The 21,991-nt window shown below is 35.0% G+C and overlaps 1 protein-coding gene and 1 long non-coding RNA gene across 2 annotated transcripts; one reads left to right on the forward strand and one right to left on the reverse strand.

Annotated features, from left to right (window-relative positions):
* The first annotated feature begins 732 nt into the window (after positions 1–732).
* On the forward strand, positions 733–10,040 carry LOC117342277. The gene is made up of 5 exons (XM_033904371.1): positions 733–859; positions 5,153–5,560; positions 6,001–6,210; positions 6,478–6,637; positions 6,881–10,040. The coding sequence occupies exons 1-5, from the start codon at positions 857–859 to the stop codon at positions 7,153–7,155; spliced, it is 1,056 nt and encodes a 351-aa protein (XP_033760262.1). The 5' UTR covers positions 733–856; the 3' UTR covers positions 7,156–10,040.
* A 2,394-nt stretch (positions 10,041–12,434) lies between these two features.
* LOC117342278 lies at positions 12,435–20,941 on the reverse strand. The gene is made up of 2 exons (XR_004535775.1): positions 20,892–20,941; positions 12,435–13,501 (listed from the first exon to the last, which is right to left on the reverse strand). It is a non-coding gene; the product is annotated as an uncharacterized LOC117342278 (long non-coding RNA).
* Between the last annotated feature and the right edge of the window lie 1,050 nt (positions 20,942–21,991).

Genomic DNA, 21,991 nt, shown 5'->3' on the forward strand with positions numbered 1-21,991 from the left:
AACTTATCGATGTTACTCACCATTTACCTTACACTTTACAATCCAAGGTCATACTATCTGTGTATTTCACCTGTACATTACCTACTATTAGCAAATCTAATGTGAAAATGTATTTCCTTTCCGAATAAAAATCTAAAGCCATTTCTTGAACTACATTCATCAATATTTTGCCTGAGTATATTGATTATAAATACAAAAAAAAAAAAAAAAATCATTGACACATGTAACTATTAAATAAAAAAAAAACATTTGGGCTCGTTCTGTATTGGTTAGCTTACTTCCGGGTTGAGGGTAGCTTGTCATTATGCTCTCGTATCTACCTTTCGTTCCGTCAGCGGAATGCGGTAGCTTTGCTTGTAAAGTTTCATTATGGGCCGGCAGGAGCCGGGCCATTATATTGTATAGTTTTAGATAAAATCCATGCGTTGCTGCGGGGCTAACATGTATTTTAATATGTGTGTTCAGTAGGCCTACGGTAGAGATAAGACAACTAAAAAATGTGCTGTATACAGTATTGTTAAAAGAATATTTTTTCATTGTTATTGCAAATATGTCATACGGTCAAGTTTAAATATGTTATTATAAACTGAAACACATGTACAGCCAGCAGACTACTCACATTCTATTTTTAGACATGTATATTATACACTGCTATCACGGCTGCATACCACAAGCTGTGTCATGTATACAGGGACACTCCCTTTATGGTGTAGCTCGGTTAAATCTCAACAACTTTCGGAACACCTCGAGTATTAACCACGCTGTCTATTATTTTCCCGCGTTTTGACAAGAAGACAAAGGAACTGCTGTTCGGAGCACTTAGGCCACATGCAGCGAGAGATCAACAAACAAGAACATGGTAAGAACTGTTACTGCTCATCTACACCAAGGTTGTAATAGATTTCAGCCATTCAATGGTGTACAATGTACTGCTATTGCTTTGATTGCGTTATATACTTTCATGCAACGCATGCCTAATGTGCCCGATGTTTCGAGATACGATCTTGATGAAATGGTTGTAGACGGTACTGATCTGTATCGCCATATCAGAGCAACAGGTGGACCTGATGGTTATTTAGCTCATCGGGATTTACCTAACAGTTTTCTTGATTGGAATGGTTCAGACGGGGATATAAATTATTTTTATGATCGATATTATGGACCCGTTAATCCATCTCGATTTGTCAACACAGAAGCAGGACAGCTATCGTTTATCGAAGGGTTTATTGATGCAATATATAGTATTTCGTCATATTTGTTGGTCACTTTCGGAGACAGTACTGTTGCAATTTATTACGATCATCAAAACGATCACGTTTATCTATTCGACTCCCACCAACGAAATTCATTAGGGTTTCCCGATCCAAATGGCAATGCAATTTTTATGGATTTTTCATCACGTGATGAATTTTTGACATATATTTTGTCTATTTATAATCTGTGTGATTATGAAATGACACCGTTACATTTTCCATGGCCGTCAAATCACAACCTTATAGCTCCTGTTAACCATAAAAGGAATGAATCAGTTTCAGTCTTACATGATAAAAATGTTCCATCTATGTCTAATATAAACCCTCCCAAATTTAAGCCAGATTTGGCGAGTACAAAATCTGCTTCAAACGAAAATGCAAATGTATCATCTCTTTGTGAACTCCAATTTCATAACTATTTTAAAAGATCATCGAGTAAAAGAAAATTTAAGTCTTCAAAAAATGTTAGAAATTGTAAAAAAAGTACACAGCTCCCTGTAACTACCATTTCTTCCATAGATGTTGGTAATACATGTTTACCTAGTACTAGTAGTCCTTATTTTGATATATCTGAATATAAAAATTTTGATGTGTTAGACAATGCAAAAAATCCGGTTGTTGCTAATTTCTCTACCATTGAGAGCACAATGTCGACATGCCAGATAAATTATTTAGAAGATACGAAACATAATGATGGATACGAGTTGAAAATAAGAGAACGACCAACTTACTTTTGTGAATCCTGTGAACGATTTTTATTTTCCAATCAGACCCATATTTTGAAAAACAACATTTCAAAAAAATTGTTTTAAATTCATGAAAAACCAAACATTTTGTTCGACATGTTTTAAAATAATTTTAAAAGGGGAATACCTTACTTATCTTCAGTCGGTAATGCTCTGAAAATTACAGACACATAGTCATACGTCTTACTGTTCCAAGGGTTACAAATGTGCTTGTCGCTTTGGATTTCCAAAGCCAGTCTGTTATGAAACTAAGATACAAGGAATGAACAAGTTTACATATAGAGGTAAAGGGAAATTTTACCAGACATACAGAGGAAAAAATGACACCATGATTAATCCTTATAATTCTGAAATTCTACGACACTGGCGTGCAAACATGGATATTCAGATGATCTGTAATGCTGAGGGTGCGGCATATTATGTTTGTAGTTACATTTGTAAATCTGAGCCAGATGAACTTAAAAATGCACTTGGACAACTTATTCATGAAGTATTCAAAGACAATCCAACTATTCCAAAATTTCAACGTCTGCTTAAGATAGGGCTGACTGTATTGCGTCATAGAAGAATGAGTAGTCAGGAAGCTGCTTATAAACTGAGCAATCTAAATTTAATTCATACAAGTAGATCATTTGTTTACTTAAATACACGACCTCCAAACAAAAGGTTCCGAATGTTGAAGAATAAAAACGAGATAGACAGTCTTTCTGACAACTCAACGGATATATTTCGCTCAAATATCATTGATTACTATCACCATCGTCCTTTATCGATGAATGACATGTGTTTGTATAGATTTTGTTCCTGGTACAGGAAATGTTATAATGCACCCCCAAAATCTAATCGTTCTGTTCTTGAAAGAATACACATTGCTAAATACAATTTATGCATGAGAAGATGTAAACAATCTGTTATTGTACGTTGTCCCAATTTTCCGCCATCTTCTGATGATTATTATTATTCAATGTTGCTTCTTTTAATTCCTCATAGATCAGAGGTTGACCTGATATCTCCATATACCAGTTCAAAGGAAGCATTTGTTCATAAAACTGGTATTATGAACAAAACAATTGATTTTACATACTTTTCATTTACTAATCAGATTGAAAATACTATGAGAAAGATTAGGCTTGCGGAAAAAGTTAACATAACTGATCAAGGCAATACAAGAACAAATTCTACTTCAACAAGTGATGTGTTTTCTTCAATGGATAAAGACATGTCAAATACACTGCATAATGTTAACAATGAAGAAAATGAACACTATTCATCTAATAATGAATTTTTTTATGAAGAATTCCATATGCATTCAATACAATGTACAATGTCAATTGAAGAATTTCATAGAAATGTTAAACTGCTTACAAATTCCCAAAATTGTTCATTAAATTATGTGAAAACAAAGTTTGAGAAAAAAGATGCACCATTTCATTTATTTATCACAGGTGGTGCAGGTGTCGGCAAAACTTTTACAACTAGAGTTATCATAGCATATCTGCAGTTGTACACCGCTAAAGTCATGTGTACTGATCCTGTTGTTGTTTGTGCACCAACAGGAACAGCAGCAAACAATATCAATGGCCAAACTTTACACTCAATTTTCAAAATACCAGTAGCAGAATTTTTACAGTATAGTTCATTGTCAAGCTTCGGTGCAAAACAACTGAAGAAAAGATTTCAAAATGTTCATACAATCATAATTGATGAAATAAGCATGGTCGGTGACACAATGTTATCATTCATAAGTAGACGACTATCGGAAATTAAAAATGATGACTTTGTATTTGGAGGATGCAATATGATTGTGATTGGTGACTTTTTTCAGTTAAGACCTGTCAGATCTAGTTACTGTTTTAAAAATTCTCTACTCTGGCGACTTTTTTTTCCAATAGTCTTAAAAGAAAATGTTCGACAAAATATGGATTTGGTATATTGTTCACTTTTAAATCGTGTTCGTATTGGACTACCAACTAATGAAGATATTGCTTTATTAAAGACAAGATTACTATACGATGCAAATTCTGATTTTTCGCATATCTTGCATATCTGTCCAACAATAAAACAAGTAGAATATTTCAACAAGATGCAACTTGACAAGCTAAGCAATATTATTAATGTTCCTGCTTGTCACTTTTTCTCACCATCAGATGAAAATCCGTTAGCTGTAGTAAATGAAAATCTCATACCTTTTGATGATAATGTTGCTGGTGGTTTAAAAAAACATTTTGCTTTTTGTGTTGGTGCTAGGGTTATGTTAACGAGAAATATTAATACAAATGATGGTTTGGTTAATGGTGCAATGGGCATTATTGTAGACATAGAGTTTACAAACTCAACAGATGTACCCTCTTCGGTGAATGTTAAATTTGACAACTCTGATGTTGGTAAATTACACTTCAAAAATAAAACAGTCAATGTAAATTCTGTCTCTATTTCCATGATAGAACATGAATTTATTTTTTGTGGGCGTCGCATAATAAGAAGACAATTTCCATTAATATTAGCTTGGGCATGTACTGTACATAAAGTACAGGGAATTTCTTTAGATTCTGCAGTTATTGATTTGGGATCTACAGTTTTTGATTTTGGCATGGCATATGTTGCATTAAGTCGAGTACGTACTCTTTCAGGTTTGATATTAATTGGTTTAGATCCATCAAAAATAAAAGCATCTGAAACAGTGCTTGACGAATATGAAAGGTTGGATATATTATAACCAATGTCCATCCAAACTTATGTAAGAATACATTTTGAATGTAGTACATGTATTGAAAAGGATATTATGAAATATATATAAAGACCGACATTTGAAAAATGTGATGTAAAGGATGTGAAAGGTTGGATACATTATAAAATATGCAAATTTATTTAAGAATACATCTTCAAAGTATTACTGAAAAGGATATTTTAAAATACGGAAGAATTATTGAAAAAAGTTATTTTGAAATAAAAACAGTGTTATTGAAAAAGAAGATTTGAAATAAAGACACGTCTTATTGAAAAAGATTATTTGAAATAAAGACAGACATTTGAAAAATATTATTATTCTGAAACAGTACAGTAATGTGAAAGGTTTGATATAAAGACGAGTATTATTAAAAAAAGATATTTTGAAATAGACATGAAAAATATGATTTATTTCATCTTTTTCAGGCGCAGTCAAACACTAATCTCATTACCAAAACTTTGAAAGTGTTGAAAAGATCGGACAAGATACTGTCCTATGTCAACAAAACAAACCAAAGAGAAATGAAATATTTTAATGTTGTTGCTGCTGAGGGGGAAGTGGCTTATAGAATCAGAGTCTATCAAGTCAATAAGCTTAACATGCTGCAAACAGGATTGAGCTTCAAGTTCCACAACATGGTGGCTAAAGGCGATAAGGAATATTGGATCACCAGCAATTCAACTTTGGCATATTCTGCAACAGTGGAAACATCCTTAACTGATTCGTGTGAACTTCAACTACCAGAGAAAATAGCTCCAGAGGGGGAGAAAAAGACTTTGGCTTCAGCATTGGCCTCCCCAGACAAGTCAAGTGTGCTTGGCAAAGTAGTACAGGTATGTATACATAGAATTAGTGAAAATGTATAAGGACTATGTATTGCAGTGGCATATTATAATTTTTATTCCATGTATATACTTTGTTGTAATGCTCACACACACGCAAACATATGGAGCTTAAACATAATTTCATTACGAAAGTTCCATCTAAATAATTGTACATGAATTATGCATGTATGATATATATATATATATATACATATAAAATCATCAAATTCTAATAGCAACAGTACTTGCAATTTACTTGTCTGTACTGTCATCACTACTTGACAATTATCTATCTCTAGTAATACGCATCCAACATTTGTTTGTTAGGATCCAGTACCTATATTGGATTATACCGTCGTTATTACTTACTAGACATGTGTTGAATCAATATTTTTTATATATTGCAATCATGAAAAAATATAATGCTTTCATGTCTTAATATACTTCAGGTTTCTCCATTGAAATATCGCCAAGGTGGGTCTTTGCCTGTGCGAGCTCTGATTTTGAAGGACAGTCAGACCACTGCCAAAGTCTGTTTGTTTGGGGGAAACGCAGAAATGCAGTTTGAAGAAGGAAATATGGTCAACGTTTCGGCTGTTTACCCCAAAAAATATCTTAACAGGGATCAGCTTACCACCTCGCCCATTTCAACCTGCCAGGTAAAGGGGTTTTTATATGTACTATATGAGGTTATAACTTGAATGAATCAATGAGGCAGTGTATAATAAAAACACCAACCATGAAAAAACAAACATCATGATGCTGAACAACCAACTATGAATTTTCACTGTTACAATATACCAATCACTTTCTTTGAATAGTATTTCTTTCTCCTGAAATCATTTTTGTTTATTTTTTTGGTAACAGTATGCTTTAATTTTGTGTGCTTATTCATTACTGTCTGACAAGTGTATGTTATCCTCCAGTTTACAGCTGATGATCCTACAATACTTGTGCAGCAGCAAGATGCAAACCAATACCTGTCTGATCCAGACTTTGAAGAAGATCTTGATGAGCCACTTATTGAAGATATCATATTGACCGATTTTACAGAATTTGATGTCTATAAATGCTGCGAAGTTAAAGGTATCACACTTTTTTTTAAGGATTTTGTAGTATTTTTAATGAGCAATGTACTAATTCATTGCACAGAAAAAGAAATGAATACAAAATTGTGGGGGAAAAACAGAAAAACAAGTTACTCATAAATGGAATAATCATTTCTATGTTTTTGTTATGCTATTTTTACATTGTATTTCAGGACTATTTTTAAAGGTTCAATGTAATATTTAATACATCTATAAGCTAATTGTGTGTTAATTTTTTCAGCTTGCAGGCAAAAAAAAATGGTTGGTAATCAGTGTCCTGTGTGCAAAGCAACGACTTCAAATCTCAAGTCCTACCGCATCGCCTTTCTTTATTCCACAGAAAAGGCAAAAGATAAAAAAATTACTCTCTTCAAATCAACTATAGAGAAGATACTAAAAGTTGAACTGGACCTTGAGGAACAAAAAAGCAGTCTGATCTCTGTTGTGGTAGACAAACTACCAATTCGTGTCCGTGCCTCCATTTCGGCTGGAAATAATTTGTACAACATCCAGTAACTGTCACATATGGATGCATTGTGAATACAGTGCATATTGACGTTTGATTTTATTAAGCCCTGGTACGACTAATCAAAAGCTTACTGTTTTACTGTCCGTCCGTCACGCTATGTCAAAGTGTTTTTGGTTAAGTTTTCTTCAAAGGGCTCAATTAAGCTCGGATGCTATTTCTTTCATGAATATTAAGTTTGGGTATACAATATGTTGCACAGTGAAGTTAATATACACTTTGGCACTTTCATGTCAACATATTTAGTTTCATTCTGCATTAGGTAAACGAATATATTAAATTGGATAAATCATTAATTGAAAACATCAATAAAACGGTTTCCTTAAATTACCATAAGTTGTTAATAGGATGCTAAACAATGTAAAACCAAAACCGAGCTAAACAATGTTAAACAAAATCCGGTATAAGTCAATATTTCTTACTCGTTGACCTAGGTTGCTACTTATACTTTGTAGTTATATATTTGTTTATTAAAAATACCAATACATTTTTTATATCTTTTTACTGAAAATGTTGTTCTCAACTTTGGTATAAACAACAATTGTACATCTATATTCAGAGTGTTTTTAATTGAATAATTATCCAATATTATATATCTTACTTTGTCGTTTTTCGAGGATGTTTTTGTAGTTTACAGTATTTTACGATATTGTACATGTATTTTACAATATTGATTTAACGAGTCATTATTTGTTAAGTATTTAGCACTTAATATCTAGTCATAGCATTATTGTGGAAGTGTTTTTGTATGGAGTTTTTTTTTTAATTAATTGAAATTTGCTGTTTACTGTAGTTAGCGGATATAACGAAAGCCATTTATTAAAGAAAATCATTTAATAACCATTTGTCCAGTATTATCATTATATTTACCCTTAGCATTTAGTATATTATTGCATCTCTGGCATTGTTTGATTACAACTGCAATAAAGAAACTACCAAAGTAATGTGATGAATCTCTACATGTATATGTAATCGGTAAATAGTGTATCACTTAGTTGCACTATTGTGATGATAAATTTGAATAGACAAAAGATAAGATGAAGTGGGGTGCTTTTAGTTTACAAAGGACTACATTGTATACGATATGATTTACTTTTCAAATAAATCTTTTTAAAAGTTGAATACTTCCATGATACTATTACAGTTTTGCAATTTTTTTTTTTTTTTTACATTTATGGCTGCCATGGTAACCTGTTGAAATTTCCATAAGTTAGGTAAATTTGAACATTCAGTCAATTCAGGCCATGTTTCACTCAGTTTTTCTTTTGGCAAGTATATATATATAGAGCACAATCTTGAAACTTGATATCAAAGGAAATTGTATAGGCACTGGTAATAATTAGGACACATATAGAGTTTGTTCAAGAATGCACTCTATCCTTTCCAAGAGAAAAACAGCGAAACATGGCTCAAATTGACTGAATATTAAAATCTACGTAATTGATGCAAAATTTGACTGGTTATCATAGCAACCAAAATAACATTGAAATTAAAAAAAAAAAAAAAAAATATCGCGGAAAATATTCAAAATTTGAAAAAGAATTACAATCAAAGGTTTTCAATTTTGATTGATATGGGGAACAAAAAAGGCCAAAACCAATGTATAACCCTTTCCCATATACATGTATATGGATTCCATTGTTAACCTGGAGCTGATGTCCATGCTCACACTTCCATTCCTCTTAATGTTGATCTATAGTGCCATTTTTTATAACTATTTGTTTTAGTTTACTTTTGTTACGTAAACAAAATATAGTATATTTTACAGTTTGTTGCAATTCAATTCAACTGGTTGTGTTCCTCCGTTTGGTTTTTGATTTATATATATATATATTTTTTTATACTGTGTTAGTTGTATATTTTATGACTTGCATGATTATAAACGAATATATTACATTGGAGAAATAATTGATTGAAGGCATTAGTAAACAGGTTTAAAGATATGAAAATTCCCAAAAATTATTGGAAAAGTTAATATTTCTTATTCATTATTCTTTGTCATGTACTAATTTTTTGTTTAAATTTAAAAATACAAATAACTTTAATATCTTCCTGAAAATGCTGTTGTAGTAAACTTTGCATTGGTATGTGCAGCAAATGTACATCTATATTCCAAGTGCCTTCAGTTGAATAAAATTCAATATTGTATTTGTTATATATCAGATAATAAAAGTTATTTTCAACAATAATTTGTTTCTTTTTCTTTTAAAAGTCAATATATACAATATATGTCTTGCCAAATTTCCATTTGGGAAAACTGGAGAGTGACAACACAGCAATTACTTAACATGTGATCAGTTAATCTACAGATTTTCAACACAATGGTCATCCTCATCTATGAAAAAATGCGCATTTCATTTACCATTCATTTAATTCTGGCAACACATCCTTTTAATGAAGGTCAATTTTCATTCTGTAAGTATTTTGCGGCCCACTTTGACGCTTGCGTCAATAATTTTTCTTGTTAATATGTAGGGTTGTTGTTGTAGAGTGGGAGGTTGGGTGGTTTTCATACATACACGTCTGCCCTTGCTGAGACAATGTAAGGTAGACAACTTTATACAGGGGGTGGACTTTATGTTAGTATACCTGTAGTTATATTTATATTCTAGCTTCCTGTTGTTATTTTGTTAGTAGTTGTTTACCCAGGGTACACCAGTTATTGACGTAGGTTACAATTATCATTCATTAGTACTATATAATCAGCAGTGTGCAGTATTAGTTGTTTAACTCTGTTGTTCGCTTACATATGTATATATGTCTGGTGATAATGGGACCATGCCTTATTGGATATGGATTAGGCCCCCACAGCTAGCTACTTCATTGTAATTATTTCATAAATTATCTTTATCTCAAAATAAACTTGTTAAATTTACTATACTCTTGTAGTGATCATTTCACGTCTATGCCATTGGCGAATCGAACCTGGGTGTGGTGGCGGCAGTACATGACTGGGTGTCACCGGTTGAAACCATTGGACATTCCAATCAGAACACAACGCGTGTCGAGGTTCAAGTTCAAGTTCTTTATTACTTTAAACCGCATGGTTTATCAGTATATAAATTACATGTACAACAAGTCCTCACAGTCCTCACAAATACTCACACATCCACACTGATCCACACATACCCACCCACTCACACTGATCCACGTACAAACTCTCTCACACACACACCAATCCACACATGTACACTACAGCACATACACACCTATACCCACACACTCACACTGATCCACACACATGAACACCGGTCGGTTACATCTAGAATAGTGTAGAGGAATATCTCTCACAATAATTAAGTACATTGTTTTCACAAATTACAAATTCTGCCATGGAAATTACAGAAGTACATAGGGGATTACAAACATGTTGTAGTTATATATTCTAGACATTTATATATTAATTACATATATATTAGCAAATTGCTCAATACTAAGTGATTTCGAAAATACATACAACACTATTCAATATTATGACATCCTCTCGTGGCATTGCTCACTGCCCTACTATACAAGTTTTAAAAATATTAAAGTATCAATATTTTATTAATGTCATGACTTATATTCAAACATTAATTAACATTCACTTACACCGGTAAATGGTCATCTAAGAATCAACCACATACCCAAAATAGACTATAGCCTTATATATACAAGGATTATCTTTACAAAAACAATAAACAATATGCGTAACAATGCGTACGAACTTGTCCCTTTGTCAAGACTGACTGTGTGAGTGAAAATCATGTTTAGGTTTATGTGACGAAATGAATTTCTCGCTCGACGATATAAAATTTTGTTTATCGACAAAGAGTGCATGTAATAATACTACATGTACATATGCCACCGTTCCGCTTATACATGTAAACAGTATACATAATGCGTACGAGTGTCGGTGCAAAGTTTCAAGACAGACTGGTCCCTTTGTCAATTTCTGACTGACTGAACATGTATACAATTTGCGTTGAATAGACTACTGATCGGGTGACATTTACCTGTCCCGCTTATATGTGTACCTTTGTACCTTTAATATTACCTTGGCTAGATATAGGAGAACTAATTCTATATAAATGTTGTGTCTGGCTTAAAACTGACGTGATGAAAATCCTTTTTCATCGGTTGGAATATAGTCCAAATGATCATTGAGAAGAGTTTTAAATATATTATAATATTGGTATTTTATTAACCTCATGACTTATATTGACAATATTAATTATTTCAAGTAAAAACATTTTCGCTGTGATATGAAATAAATGATCACCTAAGAATCAGCCGCGTTTCCAAAATAGACTAGTTTTATACATGTACATGAAAATATGCAACAATGCATACGAGTGTCGGTGTCAACGTTTCATGGCCGACTGGTCTCTGCTGGTCGGGGCACAGAGGATTGTCTTGGTTTTAGCTATTGGATGTTATTAAGTGTTTTATAACATCAACTGATCATTGTTTTTAGCTCACCTGCCAGAAGGGTAAGTGAGCTTATGTCATGGCGCGGCGTCCGTCGTCCGGCCGTCCGTCCGTCCGTCCGGCGTCAACTTTTCCATTCAAGCAACTTCTTCTCAATAACCAAAAGGCCCAGAGACCTAATATTGAAAAAACAAAAATAACAATATTTTAACATGTAAACAAGTTCAGGCATTATAGTCTTTCACATAAAACAGTTGTTTACCGCATACTATTTTTTTTCCTTCAAAATAATCATGGCATGTTATTTACGAAACATTCGCTGGTACATATCGGCTTTGCTATCTGTGAAAATGTAATTTTTGAATAATGGACATACTTCAGTTGTCACATTAAATCTTTACATATCTCGTTGATTTTTGTTAAAACATCCATTTATAATCCAGTGATTTCAACATAACAACATTCCACGGAATAAACCACTGGGTGTGGCCATTCTAAAGCAACATAACATGCAGAGAGGCAGTTTCTGTCCATGTTCTTTACAACTAGCCTCAATATAGAAAGTTTCCAGTCTTTCGCTGTGGAATTGTACATTACACATCACATACGTCATGTCATCCGTGACGGACTTTGTCACTGTGGAAATGTCCGTTACACATCACATACGTCATGTCATCCGTGACGGACTTTGTCACTGTGGAATTGTCGGTGACACGTCACATAAGCCAGGTCATCCGTGACAGACTTTGTCACTGTGGAATTGTCCGTTTCACGTCACATAAGCCAGGTCATCAGTGACAGACTGTATCACTGTGGAATTGTCCGTTACACATCACATAAGCCAGGTCATCCGTGACAATTCAATTCAATTCAATTTATTTCTCTTTAACCATACATAACAGTACAGAGAAAACATATTTACACAATACAAAAGTTATATACAGTTGTTCAGCCAGTGTATAAAGTATGCACACGCAGACTGTATCAATTAGTTTATCAAAACATCTGATATTTAACCATATCGTTACGCATGATACCATTTTATATAATTTCAAGAAAAAAAAAAAAAAAAAAAAAAAAGATCAAGTCAAGATGAACATGATGTGTAACATCATGCTATGGAGGACACATTGCTAAAGATAATACTAATGAATTTACAGAGTTTTTTCAATGTATTTACGTGGTTTGAGTTCATAAGATCTCTAAATTTTAATATGTTCGGCCTTGTATAATAATATTTATTTAGATATAATTTTCTATGCGCAGCTAATGACTGGCATTCTAGCAGATAATGGAATTCATCTCCTATTTGTTGACTATTACAAAAAGTACATATTCTTTCGTGGCGTTCAATATTATTCCACCTTCCAGTTTCAATAATCAGTCTATGATTTGTAGTTCTGAACTTACAAAAAGTATTTCTTTCTTTATCTGTAAGAACGTCTAGATAGCATTCAAAACCAAATTTGTTTTTAAAAATTCTGTAACAACCAGACTTAGAAGAATTAAATACATCATTTTCCCACTGCTGTATAAACTGATCATGGAGTGTTTGTTTTACATATGACTTTATCCAAGAAGTATCTAATTCCTGGGTATACTGGATATTCCACACATAGCTAATACCACATTCATCTAATAATTGTTGTATATAACGTATATAGGGAACATTATTATTACGGTATTGGTTTAGACATAACAGTTTATAAGTTATTACATTTAGTTTGTTTTCTTTTGAATTAATCAATTGAGACCAATAGGTCAACATTCTCGTCTTAACTGAGATATTCAAAGGATAAGCTCCAAGTTCACCATAAACCATAGACGTTGGTGTACTTCGTGACAGACTTGGTGCATGATTGTTGTAAAGAGAGCCATCAACTGTAGATACTCATCAGCTCCGTCCATTAAACATTTGTCAACAACCTGGAAAACAACAAACAAATAACTCAATATTCTGATTACTTGTGTAGGAAATAAATTCATTGCATCTTGATTTATTGTTTGGTTTGTTTTTGTTTAACGTCCTATTAACAGCCAGGGTCATTTAAGGACGTGCCAGATTTTGGAGGTGGAGGAAAGCCGGAGTGCCCGGAAAAAAACCACCGGCCTACGGTCAGTACCTGGCAACTGCCCCACGTAGGTTTCGAACTCGCAACCCAGTGATGAAGGGCTAGTGATAAAGTGTCGGGACACCTTAACCACTCGGCCACCGCGGCCCCTCATTGCATCTTGAATATCAGGGATATGGCCAATGTTAAAATATTGTGTTGTTTTTGAAAGATGTGCAATTTCGTGGAATGCATTCCTATATGCAATGTCATATATCCTAGAAAATGACCTATCTAGCTGTGATGTCACAAGTGTGTAATATATCTGCTGTATTTATATAGATAAACAAATGACACAAATGAAGCATAAGATCAAAATTAATGTTTTTTTGAAATTTCGGTTAATTTGACCTTTTTTGACCTCGAACATCAGTCCCTGGGTGTCAGTCAGAGCCAACATGTGCATACCATCAAACTGTCATCCAATATTGATAATATTTACCGAGTAAGAATGAATTTCAATAGTAATCAAATAAATGATAGTCAAAAATGTCTGTTATGTTTGCCCCATTCCCAAAGAAAAACATGAGACCCCAGGGTAATGAAATTCATAATTTAGGTAAAGCACCTTAAGACCCTTACATCTATGAAAAGTATTTGATTCTACCTTATTTAGGTCTTGAGGAGAGTTTTGAAATTTCAATCAATTTGACCCCTTTTGGCCGCCCTGACCCTCGATCGGTCCCCTGCAGGGTGGGGACCATATAATTCACAATTTTAGTTGAACTTTGTCCATGGAACGTTTTTGTAAAATTTCATTGAATTTGGTTCAGGGGTTTCTGAGTAGTTAAAACTGTAAATTGTTTAGGGACACATGACAACAGATAAAAGCCGGTTAGAAAAGTCATTCAGGGTACAATTTAACACAACTTGTCCTTAGTCACAAATGTACACTAGTAACAGCCATAGTGCCACACATTTTTATGTTTCTTATAAAAAAATTACTAACAGAGATCACTAAAGCATTCAGGTATTTACTTACTATCTGTGTAAAGTGAAACCTGTCTAAAATGACCATGAGTATTCTGGTGTGTTCCCCGAACGCCTACATATTTAGAACAATAGACAGAGACATCAAAGGAAGGGTAATTATAGTCTGTTTCATACATGTTCTGTATTTACCTGAGATATTTTACCTGTATGATTTCTCTGTCATCCCTAGGGTATGATTTCTCTGTCATCCCTAGGGTGTGATTTCTCTGTCACCCCTAGGGTATGATTTCTCTGTCACCCCTAGGGTATGATTTCTCTGTCACCCCTAGGGTGTGATTTCTCTGTCACCCCTAGGGTGTGATTTCTCTGTTACCCATAGGGTGTGATTTCTCTGTCATCCCTAGGGTATGATTTCTCTGTCACCCCTAGGGTATGATTTCTCTGTCACCCCTAGGGTATGATTTCTCTGTCACCCCTAGGGTATGATTTCTCTTTAACCCCTAGGGTGTGATTTCTCTGTCACCCCTAGGGTGTGAGTTCTCTGTCATCCCTAGGGTATGATTTCTCTTTAACCCCTAGGGTGTGATTTCTCTGTCATCCCTAGGGTGTGAGTTCTCTGTCATCCCTAGGGTATGATTTCTCTGTCATCCCTAGGGTGTGAGTTCTCTGTTACCCATAGGGTGTGACTTCTCTGTCACCCCTAGGGTGTGATATCTCTGTCACCCCTAGGGTATGATTTCTCTGTCATCCCTAGGGTATGATTTCTCTGTCATCCCTAGGGTGTGATTTCTCTGTCATCCCTAGGGTATGATTTCTCTGTCATCCCTAGGGTGTGATTTCTCTGTCACCCCTAGGGTATGATTTCTCTGTCACCCCTAGGGTATGATTTCTCTGTCACCCCTAGGGTATGATTTCTCTTTAACCCCTAGGGTGTGATTTCTCTGTCACCCCTAGGTGTGAGTTCTCTGTCATCCCTAGGGTATGATTTCTCTGTCATCCCTAGGGTGTGAGTTCTCTGTTACCCATAGGGTGTAATTTCTCTGTCACCCCTAGGGTGTGATATCTCTGTCACCACTAGGGTATGATTTCTCTGTCATCCCTAGGGTATGATTTCTCTGTCATCCCTAGGGTGTGATTTCTCTGTCATCCCTAGGGTATGATTTCTCTGCCATCCTCTAGGTTGTGGTTACTCTGTCACCCTCTAAGGTGTGATTTCTCTGTCAATCCCTTGGGTATGATTTCTGTCAGGCTCAAGGGTATGATTTCTCTGTCAGCCCCTAGGGTGTTCTTTCTCTGTCACCCTCTAGGGTGTGATTTCTGCCACTATTAATTTCTAGATTTTTTATATTCGAATTTACTTCTTTCTATTTCCCTATAACTGTTCCCTAGGGTATGATTTCTCTGTCATCCCTAGGCTATGATTTCTCTGTCATCCCTAGGGTGTGATTTCTCTGTCACCCCTAGGGTATGATTTCTCTTTAACCCCTAGGGTGTGAGTTCTCTGTCATCCCTAGGGTATGATTTCTCTGTCATCCCTAGGGTGTGAGTTCTCTGTTACCCATAGGGTGTGATATCTCTGTCACCCCTAGGGTGTGATATCTCTGTCACCCCTAGGGTATGATTTCTCTGTCATCCCTAGGGTATGATTTCTCTGTCATCCCTAGTGTGTGATTTCTCTGTCATCCCTAGGGTGTGATTTCTCTGTCATCCCTAGGGTATGATTTCTCTGTCATCCCTAGGGTGTGATTTCTCTGTCATCCCTAGGGTATGATTTCTCTGTCACCCCTAGGGTATGATTTCTCTGTCATCCCTAGGGTATGATTTCTCTGTCATCCCTAGGGTATGATTTCTCTGTCAACCCCTAGGGCATGATTTCTCTGTCACCCCCAGGGCATGATTTCTCTGTCACCCCTAGGCTATGATTTCTCTGTCACTCCGAGGGTATGACTTCTCTGTCACCTCCTAGGGTGTGATTTCTCTGTCACCCCTAGCGTATGATTTCTGTCAGCATCTAGGGTGTGATTTCTCTGTCACCCCTAGGGTGTGATTTCTCTGTCAATCGTTAGGTTGTGATTTTCTGTCACCCCCTAGGGTGTGATTTCTCTATGAATCCCTAGGGTGTGATTTCTCTGTCACCCCCTAGGTTGTGTTATTATGCAGCCCTTAGGGTATGATTTCTTTGTCAACCCCTAAAATATGATTTCTCGGTCACCCCTAGGGTGAGATTTCTCTGTCACCCTCTAGGGTATGATTTCTCTGTCAACCCCTAGGGTGTGAATAATCTCTCACCCTATAGGGTGTGATTTCTCTGTCAGGCCCTAGGGTATGATTTCTCTGTCACCCCCTAAAGTTTGATTTCTCTGTCACCCCTAGGGTGTGATTGCTCTGTCACCCCTAGGGTGTTATTTCTCTGTCACCCCCTAGGGTGTGATATCTATGTCAACCCCTAGGATGTGATTTCTCTGTCACCCCCTAAAATATGATTTCTGTCGTTCCCGTAGTGTATGATTTCTCTGTCACCCTGTATGGTGTGATTTTTCTGTCAATCCCTAGGGTATGATTTCTGTCAGCCTGTAGGGTATGATTTCTCTGTCAGCCCCTAGGGTGTGATTTCTCTGTCAATCCCTAGGGTATGATTTCTGTCAGCCTGTAGCGTATGATTTCTCTGTCAGCCTGTAGCGTATGATTTCTCTGTCACCCCCTAGGGTATGATTTCTCTGTCATCCCCTTAGGGTGTGCTTTCTCTGTTACCCTCTAGGGTGTGATTTCTGCCACTATTAATTTCTAGATTTTTTATATTCGAATTTACTTCTTTCTATTTCCCTATAACTGTTCAAAATTAACATATCATAAATAACATTTGCAAGATTTTCTTTAGATTTTTCAAGTGCATATTTGTAGGACTTTCTCTCTGTATAAATGATTTTCAGATAGAAAGAACATCACAACCTTTTTACCGCTTCTTTATTTTGCAATATTCCCCAAGAGTGAAAACGTATCAAAAGACTTTACCTTATAACAGTCCGATCACCTACGTACTGGGATGAAGAAATGGAATGAGGAGTTTGAGTTTGATACAGTGTATTGATTTATTGCAAAAAATGTTAGAATACTAGAATTGTTACCGCAATTTCCAGTGACTAACACTTTTCATTTCAAAACAAATATAATTTCACGTCGCTTTGAGTCTCAATACACATCTGAAGTCATCAACAACGATTTACTTGTCGAGAACATATAAGGAACAGTAAAATAAAACATCAACTTAAGATGAAAGCTTGAAAATAACTGGAGAGATTGGAAACCTATCCTGGAAATATACTTCTTTTAATGAATCCCAGACCTTTTTCATTCCTTGTACTTCTGCATCTGCATGTAATAAAAGGCAACTCTGTCTCTCTGTCTGTCTGTCTCTCTCTGTCTCTGTCTCTCTCTCGCGCTCTCTCTCTCTTTCTCTCTCACTGTCTCGCTCTCTCTCTGTCTCTCACTGTCTCGCTCTCTCTCTCTCTCTCTCACACTCTCTCGCTCTCTCTCTCTCTCTCTCTCTCTCTCACTGTCTCGCGCTCTTACTCGCAAAACCATGCTTATGGGGAATTAGGCAAACTCCGTGGTTATGAGGAATGGCATTTCCCGCTTCATTACCACTTCAAGGATAACACTTATTAATTCCATGCTCTAGATGAACAGTTTCACTCAACACATTTCTTAAGTAGCTGCTAATAAATGAACTACTGTGTGTGTGCTAATTATCCAGTTAGTATGTGTCAGAGTATTGAACAAAAAACACTTAAATTTGAATATTTTTTTGATAATTTTAAATTATTTCATTATCGTGACTCGGATATATACCACTTAGTTCAAGTGGACCTCCGCCAACCTATCAGACAGAGTTTAAAAGAGATACGACCAATGTTCTTTGTATCGTCACACAGACATCCGCAGTGTTGATACATGAGGAAAAATAAAGTGACCCCTCGTGACCTGCTGAAATTGTGTAATACTTAGGTCATTATATGGACAAGGATAAGTACCATATGGTCCAAGTGTATCCTCCTCAAACTCTCTCCATATACCTATCTACTGGGAAACAGATACTCAAGTAGATTTGAGCAATACTCTTTGAATCGCGACACTGACTGCCGTAGGAATTATTTACAGGAAGAATTTACTTCCAATACTTATTCATATTAGAAAGTTCGGTGTCAAGTGACTTATCAATACCCAAAGGTGTACATATTCCCTAAATTTTCTTAAACTTACACGAAGTACTATTTAAATCTATATATATGTGCACATATTATCATAAATAATCAAATCACTATAAGTATAGTTTTAGGAACATATCTAGAAAGACTGCTTTTTATTTATTTATGTATTTATTTACTTTTTGCCAATTTAGGCTGTGTAATGGAGTGGCGATACAAAGGGGTTTCAGTTAATCAAATTTGGACTAAGACCACAATTAGCTTCGCTATATGTTTCATTGTAACATTAAAATTCATAATAAATTCCCAACATCTCATATGCAACTTTCCATCTCACCTGGCCAAGACCAACATCTGAGAAGCAAAATGTAAAAGTTTCAACCCAGCATGTTCAGCATTTTCTGGAGATAGCTGTCAAAATGTGTCACCAACGTGGATTATATACATCCGGGTCAGGGGTAGAGGTCAAATCAGGACTCATCACACAGGGTCCTGGAGCACATAATAAATGATCAATATTATTATTTTACATCACAAAACCTAGATTGACATCTCTACTATAAATCCACATTAAATTCATCAACAGAAATCAAGTTCAAAGAGGCATTTGATTTGTTTTCCTGAAATACATACATTTTTGAGGGGACTTCATTCGTGGGGCCTGAACCCGGAAGTACTTAATTGTGGTCTTAGTCCTATTATAGGACACTATTTTTGTCAAAAACTTAAAATAATTATTTTCATAAACTTTGAGCTATTTGAAATCATGCTGTGAAAACAGAATTACTCTATGACACATAAAACAGGAATTACAGAGATCTAAAAACACCCTATTGACACTGAAAATCAAGACACAATTCTACACACAGCTACTATGTATATTTCTGATATCATGTGATAGATAAAATGAAACAGTTTTTTCAATAATTGAGATATTTCAATTCTGTAAACTGGTTTAGAAACTTTGATATTCACTGCATATAACTATATATAGTTTGCTCCCAATTTCAAATTTTAACTTTAATTTTTAAAGAATTTAAAATTTTGCTTCAAAATATTTTAATTTTGTTATCAGACTGATATCATAACTGTTTCAAAGCATTAATCAGGTCTCATAAGGACATGAAATAATCTAAATGCAACAATAAAGACTTGCAGTAACCAACCACAGTGAGTTACCACCAATAGACACACTAGCCAGCACTTGTTTACAATTACTGTTATGCTGTCCACCCATAGGCAGAGAAGAGTGGTGGAGGGAAGTGAAGCATAAGCTGGTTCAACTGAGCTCAGAGAACTATACAGCAAAGTATAAACCTAAAATGAAAAAGAGAACTCTATCGCTACCAGTAGAACAGCACCAAGATCATGCGAGAGGTCCAAGTCTGCTCGGAAGTCTAACTACAGGAGAGGACAGCTAGATCCAGCAAATGCAGGGGAGACAATCAGCTTCAGGATCATCTATGTTGAGAAGCCAAAACAAACTGTTTAAGATACAGTGGGAAACCTGAAAATAAGACATTGAATTCAAAATTCAAAAACAAATGTGTAACAACAACAAAAAAGTTACATATACAAATATATATGACTACCTAAAGAGGGAGCCTCCCCGTGGCGGTGGTCGGGAATGTTGTGTCTCTGGATACAATAGCTAATACCCTCAAATCAATTAAAAAAATTAAAATAAATATGTTTTAAATTTTCAAATCTAACAATCAGTCCCTATAGAATACATGACCATGTCAAATATTTAAATAAAAAACAATACAAAAATAATAAAAAAATTCTAAAAAAATAACATAAAAAATCATTTTAAAATTTAATTTGAAGTTAAATTCATGTTAAATTTGAAAAATAGCTTTCCTAACTAATCACAAATATAACTGTCAACAAGTATGTCAAATTTTAAGAGAATCGGCCAAAAAATGTGGATTTGTCAAATAAAAACATGTATTTCAGGGCCTATATATTAGGACTAAGACCACAATTAGCTTCGCTATATGTTTCATTGTAACATTAAAATTCATAATAAATTCCCAACATCTCATATGCAACTTTCCATCTCACCTGGCCAAGACCAACATCTGAGAAGCAAAATGTAAAAGTTTCAACCCAGCATGTTCAGCATTTTCTGGAGATAGCTGTCAAAATGTGTCACCAACGTGGATTATATACATCCGGGTCAGGGGTAGAGGTCAAATCAGGACTCATCACACAGGGTCCTGGAGCACATAATAAATGATCAATATTATTATTTTACATCACAAAACCTAGATTGACATCTCTACTATAAATCCACATTAAATTCATCAACAGAAATCAAGTTCAAAGAGGCATTTGATTTGTTTTCCTGAAATACATACATTTTTGAGGGGACTTCATTCGTGGGGCCTGAACCCGGAAGTACTTAATTGTGGTCTTAGTCCTAATCAAAACATAGTCGTAGTCAGAAACATATTCCGCTAAACACACATAGACTTATCAAAATTAAATTTATATATCATTTCCATTCGCTTAATAATTTCTAAATGATACACGACCAACTAATGTTGACGGTTAAAAACTGATCATGTGCATGTATCGTACTAAATCGGTACCCCGGCGCGTAAATATATAAAGTACGTTCGTCTTAAAAGAAATGCATCATTGTATCAACTGAATAGAAAATAGAAAGAAATGGATGCTTAATGGTATATCACCAAAATGCTGATGAGAAAAAACAAGATCATCTTCAGGAAAATGATTGAAAACTGATTATGAGGTTCCTAAGGGATAAACATGGAAGGTAACATAAAGAAATGGAAAATTAACAGTTGGGAAAATTAAATCATATAACGTAACGGTTACCAGTGAGCTTAGTTAAAAGTTATAACGTAACGGTTACCAGTGAGCTTAGTTAAAAGTTATAACGTAACGGTTACCAGTGAGCTTAGTTAAAAGTTAACTTGCTCATTATGTTGTAAGTAAAGATCGAGGTAAGTGGCTGATGTTTAAGGGTCTGTAGTGTCCTTGTTACGTTTGTCAGTAAAGATCGAGGTAAGAGGCTGATGTTTAAGAGTCTATAGTGTCCTTGTTACTTTATAAGTAAAGATCGAGATAAGTGGCTGATGTTTAAGGGTCTGTAGTGTCCTTGTAACGTTATCAGTAAGAATCGAGGCAAGAGGCTA

This window comes from Pecten maximus, chromosome 14, assembly GCF_902652985.1.
Source record: "Pecten maximus chromosome 14, xPecMax1.1, whole genome shotgun sequence".
NCBI lineage: Eukaryota > Metazoa > Mollusca > Bivalvia > Pectinida > Pectinidae > Pecten > Pecten maximus.